This window comes from Lactuca saligna, chromosome 7 (genome assembly GCF_052625555.1).
Source record: "Lactuca saligna cultivar CGN05327 chromosome 7, ASM5262555v1, whole genome shotgun sequence".
NCBI classification, from domain to species: domain Eukaryota; kingdom Viridiplantae; phylum Streptophyta; class Magnoliopsida; order Asterales; family Asteraceae; genus Lactuca; species Lactuca saligna.
This window is the reverse complement of record NC_136423.1, coordinates 3228764-3240000: the sequence shown is the minus strand read 5'-3', so window position 1 is coordinate 3240000 and position 11237 is coordinate 3228764. Positions and strand designations below refer to the sequence as shown.

Below are 11237 nucleotides of genomic sequence, written 5' to 3'. Positions count from 1 at the left end.
TGAAGTTATCCCGTAAAGTTGCTAACTTTACGTGCATGCAAAGCATCATAAGGCTAAAACACCCAAAATTAAGCTCAATAAGGGGTTTAGGGCATGGAGAAGGGCTAAATCTTGATAAAGTTGACGACTTTATGACTATGGGGACCTAGAGGAGTCTGGATCTGAAACCATGTCCTTGTGACAAGCTCAAACCCGAGTGTGACTCCATTATGCCCCAAAAATGACCATAAACACTCCCAAAAGAAGATCTAAGTATTAAGAAGTCAATGTATTAACTTTATACCTCAGTTTGATCGACAATACACAAGAGGTGGTGGATCTACAACCTTCTTCTTGATCCAAGCTTATCGGTCTTCAAGTCTCCTTCCAAAACTCCCCACAAGTCATCTTCTAAGCTCTCAAACACACCCAAGGGGGTACCAAGCTTGATCTAGGGTTTTCTCTGGTTGAAATGACAACGAAGGAGGCTAAAACAGATTATAAGTTCTTTAAATAGGGTTCAAAAACCTGAAAATTAGGGTTTTCACTAACCAACCTCAACTCGTCGAGTTGGACCCTCCAATTCGTCGAGCTTGCTTCAAAATCCACGCTGGCTGATCTTTCCTACACGACAAGTTGGAGTAGCTAACTCATCTATTAGGTCCTATAATATGGATGAAACCCTCGAATTTCACACCTGGGAAATCGGGGTGTTATAATTTTCCCCCACTAAGACCAGACTTCACCCTCGAAGTCACTCCTTGGAAACAACTCTGGGTACTGCTCACGTACCTCGGACTCCGGCTCCCGAGTCCACTCTGAACATTTACGATGCTGCCACTGCACCTTAATCAAGTGCACCTCCTTGTTTCTCAAGGTCTTTACTTTCCTATCCAAAATTGCGACCGACCTCTCAATATAGTTCAGGCGATCATCAACCTGGATGTCCTATAAATGAACCATTGTCTTCTCGTCAGCCACACACTTCCTCAACTATGATATATAGAAGGTTCTATGAATCTGGCTCAACTCCTTAAGTAGCTCTAATCAATATGCAACCTTGCCCACCCGGGAAATCACTCTGAAAGGACCAATGAATCGAGGGCCCAACTTGCCCCGCCTCCTAAATCGAATCACCACTCTTCATGGGAATACCTTCAAGAGGAAAAAATAGTCAACCTGAAACTCTAGCTCGGATCATCTCTGATCCGCGTAATTCTTCTGACGATTCTACGCCGTCAGCAACCTCTGACTAACCTGCTAGATTTGCTCTGTTGTCTTGAGCACTATCTCATTGCTCCCCATCACTCTCTTCCCAACCTCCCTCCGATAGATGGGAGTCTGGCACCTCCCATCTGTCAAGTTGTCGGGCGCGTAAGGGATGGTAATGAATGATTTTGAGGACGAAATCTAATTCAAGTAGGGAGAGCAGTAACATCTCGTTTATTAAATAAATAAATAGATAAACATGATGAATGGATAGTAGCCCTAAAATTCGCAATATTTAGTGGGGTGTTGGTTTTGGGGAGCCAAATGTTACAATTTGGATTATTCGGGGGTTAAAGTGTAATCTCGGGATTTATTTTGTAAAGATTTTTAGAAGATAGGGGGTGTTTGGTAAATATTGGACTTCTCATGAAAGGATTTTTAAAACAGAGGGTTGTTAGGTAAATTTTGGACTTGATTTGAAAGGAATTTCAGAATGCAGGGTATAAATGGTAAATTATGGACTATGTTTGAAGAGATTGTGAATGGGAGGGACCGGTTCTGCCATTTTCATTATAAGTTTGCATGGAGACGAGATTTAAAACCCGATAACCCCCATACCCATCGAATGGACGCACCCCGTGTAACCCTAACCCTAAAAATGTACAGTCGCCACCCTTATGCCTCCCTCCCTCCGACGCCGCTACCTTATACCCCCAAACTCCCTCCGCCACTGCATAGTCACCATTGTGGCCGGAAATCGCTGGAGCCAATCTTTTCCACGCCGGGAAGAGAGCGAGACAGTTAGAGAAAGGACCACCATCTTATTCACAGTGGCTAGTTGTCGTGTTTTGTTGCTGCTAAGAACCACCACAACCCAACCACCGTTAGCGCTCCTACAACCAATGAAGATGAAGACATCCTTGGGGTGTTAGGGAAGTAGTTGAACGGATGAGTCATCTACCACATCGTTGTTGTTGTTTCCGGTGGGGGGGGGGGTTTCCTACATCTTCTCCTTTTGTTCATCATCATTCGCCGGTGCCACGTCCCAGCTAGGTTCGTCGCCGCTATCGCCGGCTGTCCCACTGTCGTTGATGCCTGCCATCTCGCGCCATCGTCGCTGCCGTATGCCACCAGGTGGGTAGCTGGGTCGATTTTGCAATATGAAACATGTGTGCATGTTTATTACAGTGAAGTGCTGTGTGGTGTTGCTTGGCCGAACATCTCAAAGGAGCCACCACCACCACCGTAAGGTAGTGGCTAGCACATCCGACAACCACCGGCCACCACAAGGGTGGTTGTGCATGAGTGTATGTGTGTGTGTGTTATTTGGGATATTATGATGTATGATGTATTATTTGGACGGAAAACCCAAAGAAAACTCACCACCACCACCAGCTGCCGTGTTGGGTGGCGGTGTGCATTTGTATGATTAGATTACTATTTTGGATGTTTGACCAGGTTTTAATTTAGAATCATAACCACCACAGTGAGGTGGTGGTCGTCGTTGTGAGCCGTCGTCGACCACCACTACCCGAGGTGGTAGTGGGTGGTCCCTAACTTAATTAATAAGTAATTAATCTAACAACTTAACAAATGGATTAATTGGAATATGATTGGGCTGGAAACCCTAATTAGGGTTTAGAAAACCCTAATTTGGCTTGGGCCTTGAGTTAGGCCTTTCTATTAGGATTTGGTGATTAGGCTACTGATGGGCCATCCAAGAAAAAGCATATGGACTAGAATATTTGGATGGGCTTTAGGGTAAGGCCCATGTGAGGGGTTTGGGCCCAATTTAGAAAATTAGGCCATAGATGGGCCATAGTTAGGCCTTGATGATTATGAGATATTGGACCATCAAAATGCTAAGTGTTGGATCAAGAATAAATGGTTGGGCCTTAAGGTGAGACCATGTAGAGGTTTGGGCCTAATTTGGAAAATTATGCCATATGTTGGGCTTTGGTTCATAGTTTGACTTTTAGGCCTTTAGATTGGGCCTTGAGCTTGAATCAAGCTAAGATGGGGGTAAAGTAGTCTTTTACCCCAAGCATGGACTTATGGTTATGTATTGGAACCCAATTATTAATTGGGTGCTATTTTGATGTTGACAGTTCAGGAATTTGTCATCTAGCAGCTAGAGTTATGTCCGCGGGACTTCAACAGTATGAGGTGAGTTTTCCTCCAGTAGGAATAGGTCGAAGGCACCAACGCTGGTCCGTTTATGTATGTTAGCGTATGTCGAACTTAGGTCCGATGCTAGGGTTAGCTCGATATAGATTATATGTTTCCGGACTTCAGTCAGATGTCGGGGCATGCCCGATGAATGTTTAGCTTATATGTTATGTGTTATATGTTCCGGACTTCGGTCCGATGCCGGGGAAAGCCCGAGGAATGTTTAGCTTATATGTTACGTGTTATGTGTTCCGGACTTCGGTTCGATGTCAGGGCAAGCCCAAGGAATGTTTAGGTTATATGTTATATGTTATGTGTTTCGGACTTAGCTCTGATGCCGAGACAAGCCCGATGAATGTTATATGTTTATGTTATGTATTTATGTTATATGTTTGTTGTTATGTTATATGTATACCGGACTTCGGTTCGATGTCGAGCGGGGCCCGATGCCGGACTTAGGTCCGATGCCGGGTGGGGCTCGATGTTGGGCGGGGCCCGATGCCGGATTCATCCAATGTGGGGCGAGGCCCGATGTAGTGGGTAAGTCCCAATGTATGCTATTATATGATTATGTGTATGATATTTGGTAGTTTGGGGAGACTCGTTGAACTTCGTGCTTATAGTTTTCAGTTTTGGTTTTCAGGTACTTCCATTAGCTAGGGGAAGAGTTCGGGATGACTGCATGGCACACACCACAACTTTTAGCCTGTGATGATTTACTCTGATGTTTTGACATGATTTTGATATATTGACAGTTGATTCGGGATGACTGCATGACACACACCATAGTTTATGATTTTTATATGGTGTATGATGCTCATTGTTTTTATTTATGAATTAAAACGAAATTTTTTGACTGTATTTTTGAGATGTTACAAGTTTACCATAAAAATGATATCATAATCTACTATATATTTTTTGAAATATAAAATGCAACGAAAACTGTAATAATTAACAACTTTGTCATTTTTAAATTTATAAGAAATTTTAAATTATCTATCTAATCTTATGTAACCTAATATATCTATCTCATCAACACATTTTCTGCTATTTTCCCAAAAACACACATTTGACCGGTTTCATTGCTAACTTTGGATACATAATCATAAATGAGCCAATGAGATGGATATCAAATTTTATGGTAAATATAGCATTATATAACTCATTATATCTATCTTATCAGCTAATTTAGTGACTAGATGTTTAGATCAACAATGAACCCGGTAAAATGTATGTTAAATGGATAAAATGGCTAAATCGTTACTTAATTTTATTTTGGGACTTATTCATAAATTATAGTAAAATAATAGGATTTTAATGAAACCGGGTAAATAATGAAACCGCAAAACCGAAAAAAATGGGTCAAATCGTCATTTTTACCAGTAATTTGGACGTTTTCGTAAACAAATTATAGTTTGGAATTTTTTTCGTAAATTAGGGTAAATTACTAGGACTTCTCTGAATATTTCCTTATTATATATACTTTGTATTTTGATCTTGGTTAAATTACACCAATTGTCCCATGTGTACATACCAGAAAACGTGTTTAGTCTCTATTTTCAAAAATTAACTCGGACTGTCCATCGATTTGTTTTTTCTTGCATGCTTAGTCCCTCCGCACATAAAAGACCATTTTGCCCTTGTTTATTTCTTTTTTTATTTGTTTATTAATTATTAACTAGTAATCTATTAAATAATTGTTTAATTAAATATGAACACCACCACCACCATTATTATATCTCTTATCTTCTTCTTTCTCAACTCCGACAACCACCACTTATCAGCACCATAAACCACCACCTGTCACCACTGTTAACTACCACCCATCAACACCAGAAACTACCATATGTTACTCCTATTTCTCTCCCACCTCCTAACACCATCCACCTCTAGCCACCAGCAACCTCCGGTGCCTCCACCTATCATAGCTAACACCTCATGAACAACCGCTAGTCGACTATAACTAGAAATGACCATCTACCACCACTTAACCAAACCAAACCAAACTTCAAACCCTAGGTGGCATTCGAAACCCTAGATAATGGTGGTAAAGAAACCTCAGATCGGAACCCAGATACAATGAAGGCGGGGATGTTCCAACCTTGAGACGATGAAGGTTCGAAGCAACTCACATCTGAAACAAAAATGGTACACATCATCCTCCAGATTTGTGATCTTTGATGAACTACCACCTTTGTCTCCCGATTTGATAGTCCATCGAGCCACCACTTCGAGATCTGCAAGCTTTAACGAATCGGTTTTCAGGCGAACATGTAGTGACAACGAATGTGTAGATTTGAGATAGTGTAGATCTAAGATGAAGAAGGTTTTCAAGAAAAGAAATTGTCACGAATATGAAGGCAATGACGATGGATACGACGATGGTGTAGATCTGATGAAGAGATCACGTTCTCCGGTGAGGCGGCAATCAGAACAACGTGACAGCTCCAAATAAGGTGAGGCGTTTGTGAACAATGAAGCTTTTGATGGTGGTGGAGACGGAGATTCAGGTGGTCTTTTAGGGTTTTAGACAACGATATGAGATGATGGTATGTGAAGGCGGCACACTGGAGATTGAGATTTTGGTGGTGGTTCAGATATACGGCGGTGGTGGTGAATATTCCCAGTAATGGTATCGAGAGAGAGAGAGAGAGAGAGAGAGAGAGAGAGAGAGAGAGAGAGAGATTAAATTAAGAGTTCTAAAAAGGTGGGGCCCTATTTCTTTTTTTAATTAAAAATAATAATAACATTAAATTAATTAGAAAAGAAATAGACAAAGGGCATTATGGTCATTTTAGATTTGTCATAGACTAGATACGCAACAAAAACGTATATCAGGGACGAAAAGTGTAAGTTTTATGCAAACGAGAGACGTTCCGAGTTTATTTTTGAAAATGGAACTAAACGCGCTTTTTGGCATGTGTACGAGGGACGAACGATCGGTGTAATTCTATTATATAATTTGTATTTTGATCTGAGAAAAATTATGAAAACGAATATCACGTGTGACTCACTCTTTGCGGCAAGACCCATATAATTTTATAATTTATAATACCACCATCATTTTTATGTATAAATGTGGCATGGTATTGCACTAAACTGGAGCAGAAGCAAGTTCTTAAATAGTGCGAAACAATCCAATTGTTTTACACTTTTTGATATATATTGTGGTTAATTGATCATCGGTGGAGATATGTGCGGTGTAGTGGACATTATAAAGCATTTCTTTTCAAATACGTTGGCGAGCATAGAGAAGCCGAAGGTGAGAGTGGTGGATGTCGATCTGAAAGGTGAGAAAGATGGGGTTTACACTTATCTGGTTAAGCTCAATTTTTCAAATCCTTACTGTATACCTATTCCACTCAGCGAGATCCATTACGTTCTCAAAAGTTCCGGCAGGTTCGTTTCCTCGCTATATATGCTGTCGATTTCCTCTGGTTTATCTCTTACTCTCACACAAATTCCCACACATGCATGGAATACTGGAAGTCCTTAACTGTCAAATCCAAATTTTACTTAACAACTGATATATATATATATATATATATATATATATATATATATATATATATATATATATATATATATATATATATATATATATATATATATATAGTCGTTGTAAGAATCTGATTTAATTGCTAGTCGTTATCACTTTCAATTGCCTTAATTTGTCCCATAACGTATATATATAGCCATGATAGTTCTTAATCCTTATCCTAGCTATCAGGAATTTTGCTAGAAAACTTAAAATTTAGATCGCTTATACGAGTTAGTTTATTTATTTTGTTGGTAAACAACAATTGTTTTGCCAACGGAAGCAAAATATCATCGTGTTTATGTGTGTAAGAAATTTAGAAGGAAACAACAAAGAGAATTGATGAACAACAATGTTGAATTAATATGGCTTTAATACTTGCGGTGAATTAGTACAGCAACACTTCATCGGATTTTTTTTGTCCGTAACACGTTGATTTTACAAATTCATCTTTTCGATTATAAAGTTAAGGTTTCCAAAAAATATAAATAATAATAATAATAATATGTTATATTACTATTTGATTTTGATGAGATTCACGTTTTAAATCGAATTAATAAAATAAGCTATTTTTTTATTTTAAAGTGCTCCAACTTATGCACTTTGCTTTATACATGTGCTATACTCATCATGATATTTTGTGTGTTTTGATTGATTAATCTCACACTAGCATGATAGCGAACGGGACAATCCCAGACATAGGATCACTCAAAGCGAAAGGCGACACCATATTATATGCGGAGATTAATTTGCCACACGGTGCGTTGGTAACCTTGGTCCAAGACATCACTGATGATTGGGACATTGACTACGAGCTTGATGCCACGCTCGTTATAGATATCATTTGCGATATCAATATACCTATATCTAGCAATGGTGAGATCAAGCTTCCGACCATCGTCGACTTGTTTCCTAATTAAATATGTGTGAAAAAAAAATAATAATAACGCCGATCTCGTGATCACATGCTTTTCAATTATGTTTTAATTTGTAATCCTTTATGAGTTCTCGAGTGAATGATAATTTGTAAATGGTGTTATATGCACGCTTGTATTCATTATCAAACATGTATTTAATTTGTTTCAAAAATTGTATTTCCACCCTCGTTTTGCCTTTAATGTATACGTCTCATACTAGATTTTATTACCTCGTTTTGTTTATATGGACTGAGCTAATGAATTTAATTACAAATTCTTGGTTGGCTATACTTTCATCCTCAAAGTTTAAGTAATCAACATCTAGAGTTTAGTTGTTCAAGTTATGTATGTAAAATGGTAAACCATTCAAAGCTCATGTGAAAGAACACTAACGATATTTTTGAACTCTTTGTGGAATTCCACCATTTGTTCATCTCCCTTGTTCTTTGTTCTTGATTCTTAAAATATTGTTGTGAATCCATTATTTATTTTGGGGGTTATCATTTTTCTTATTTGTCTCATTGAAATATAGACATTCTCATCATTTCCCACAACTTTAGCAAACATTCATCCTGTGGATCCCTATTCAAGAGAGTACAAGTAATGTGGGTAATTAACTATTTCTAGTAGAAAGTCAAGAGAAAACATATTTGTAAATTTCCATAAAAATTATGAACAAGTAAATTGACATTTTTTTAGAAGTCCGAAAGATGTTCGAAAATACAAGCTAACTGGTTTGAATCAAATTTTGTATTGTTTATCTTCTTAAACTATCAATATTTCCACATGTGAATGAGGATATAGTTGGATAACTATTTTGTATTTTTTATAAAACCAAAGGTATGTTGTAACTTGTATTTTATTTTGTTTTAACAACATATTATTTTCGGGCTGAGCAAGTATTCCCAAAAAATTGTACTTAAAATTTTGTATTACACCATACCTCAAAAGAAAGTTTATTTTGATCTTATGTAGTATAATTATGAAAACGAGTATCACGTGTGGCTCATTCATTGAGACAAGACCCATGGGCCATGGATCCTTTACCCCCCACTCCACCCATCACCACCACCACCAAGAAAAATGTATAATTTGGAGCAAAAGCAAGTTCTCAGTGCGAAACCTTAATCCGATTGTTTTACTTTTAGAAAGTGCGGTTGACTATCTTCTCCGGACATATGTGTGGTGTGGTGGAGATGGTGAAGCATTTATTTTCCGATACGGTGGAGAGCATAGAGAAGCCGGAGGCGAGGGTGACGGATGTCGATCTGAAAGGCGTCGGCGCTCACTCTGTCACTTATCTGGCTAAGGTCAACGTTTCAAATCCTTACTGCATACCGATTCCACTCGGCGAGATCCGTTACGTTCTCAAAAGTTCCGGCAGGTCAAGTTTATTTATTATTTTATCTTGTCTTCTGAGTTAATAATTATTATTTTAAATTAGTAACTTAATTTATTTTTGGTTTACGATCGAGTTTATCTAATTTGTTGATATATAAACGTATTTGGAGATTTCATTATAACTTGTTTGTCAACTCACTATTATATGGTTCATTTTAAAGAAAAAAAATATAAAATTCTAAACATTTTAGAAGTTTAAATTTATAAGAAAAAAAATAAAAAAATATATTAAATTATTAAAATTAAATATTTTGTTTTTTTTTAAATTAAACAAATAATTTATATAAATAAATAAAGGAAACTAATAAAACTTTAATTTAAAAATTTTGAAATCATAACAAATTCAATTAATAAAATTGATATGTATTTATTGTAATTATTATACTCAAATATCATTTGAAAATTAATAAAATGAAAAAAAAATCACAAAATATCATATAGAAAAAAATTAATTGAAAATAATTATAAAATAATATGTGGGTAAAATAATAAGAATGTGATATTTGACAAAAAGTTTTTTATTTATTATAGAAGAAGATTTGAGTTTACAATTTCTTTTATTCAATTATATGGTTAACGTAGTTATATTACTATTCGATTTGGATGAGGTTCACGTTTTAAATCCAATAAAACAAACTTTCTTAATATTATCTTAAATTTTAAAAGTTCATCTTATCCTTTAAGGAAAAAACAAACAACTTTATATTATATGTCCAACAAAAAAACAATATCAAATTATTGTTTTATATTATACGTTTGAGTATATTAGTATGCGTACGTGTGCTATATTAATACGCATGTTTTGTATTTCATGTATATCTAACTTTGGATTGATTTATCTTAAACTAGAGAGATTGCAAGTGGCACAATCTATGACACAGGTTCACTGAAGGGGAAAGGTGACACGTTACTATATGTTGAGATTGATGTGGCAAACAGTGTGTTGGTAACCTTGGTGAAGGATGTCGCTGTTGATTGGGACATTGACTACGAGGTTAAAGTCACGCTCATTATTGATTTCCCACTCATTTGCGATATCAGCATACCAGTCACTAGAAATGGTCAGATCAAGCTCCCTTCTCTTGCTGACGTGTTTAAAAAGAAAACATAATGCCAATCTCATCTCCTCTTCACATGCTTTTGAAACATGCATATTTCAACCTGTAATATATCCTTCATACGTTCTTAAATTTGAATCATAGTTTGTAAATGGCGTGTAAGTATTTCAACCCTCGGTTTGCCTTTACATTTTATTGTATATATGTCTAATTCTAGATTTAATTACCTCGTTTTGTTGATATGTATGAATGAGTGAGGTGATTTCAAATACAAATTTGTAGGCAATTAGAGTATTAGACATATATGTACGTTGAATCAATTCACAGTGGTGTATACCACTTTACCAGGTTTGGTAGTTAGGTCATGTCGGTAATAAAACTGCTCTATGACCATTAATGAAAACCATCCATATGATATGTTAATTAAGTTTACCATGATAAACTCACCTTTAATTGTTTTAAGTGTAAGATTTAAAGCTATCAATAGACAATTAGACATATATGTACGTTGAATCAATTCTGACAACGAATCTTGAAAACAGCTTGGGAACTCGCATGTCGTGATAAAAGAAAACTATTGGGATGTTTAAATTTTAATGCACCTGTGATTTGGGAACTATAAGTTTTGACCACTAAATGCGAAATATCCATAAAAGAAGTTAGGACTTATAGGACATTATATCCAACACTTTTATTTCTCAAAGCTAAGTGGTAGATTATTGCAAATGGAATTACAAAAGATTTTTCTAAAGGTAAATGAGTTTTTACAAAATATATAAAAAACTTGTATGATTAAAAAAGGTTTTTTTTTACGAAGGTTTTCAAAGAGGCTCATTTGTAAAATCTCGGATCCATTTGTACCAAAAGAATATTTTTGAGGCTTTGCGCGAAAATTAAATCGATGCCCCCATCAAAAAATATTGTAAAATGTTATTAAACCTCACTTGTTGATAATAAATTGAAATT

At 36.5% G+C, this 11237-nt stretch overlaps 2 protein-coding genes across 2 annotated transcripts; both read left to right on the top strand.

The window, feature by feature from the left end:
• Positions 1–6423: 6423 nt before the first annotated feature.
• On the top strand, positions 6424–7984 carry LOC145004116 (desiccation protectant protein Lea14 homolog). Its single transcript, XM_078963013.1, has 2 exons — positions 6424–6756; positions 7566–7984. The coding sequence occupies exons 1-2, from the start codon at positions 6551–6553 to the stop codon at positions 7813–7815; spliced, it is 456 nt and encodes a 151-aa protein (XP_078819139.1). The 5' UTR covers positions 6424–6550; the 3' UTR covers positions 7816–7984.
• Positions 7985–8990: 1006 nt separating this feature from the next.
• LOC145004955 (desiccation protectant protein Lea14 homolog) lies at positions 8991–10324 on the top strand. The gene is made up of 2 exons (XM_078963988.1): positions 8991–9196; positions 10063–10324. Exons 1-2 carry the CDS (start codon positions 8991–8993, stop codon positions 10322–10324), a joined length of 468 nt encoding a protein of 155 aa, XP_078820114.1.
• The last annotated feature ends 913 nt before the right edge of the window (positions 10325–11237 follow it).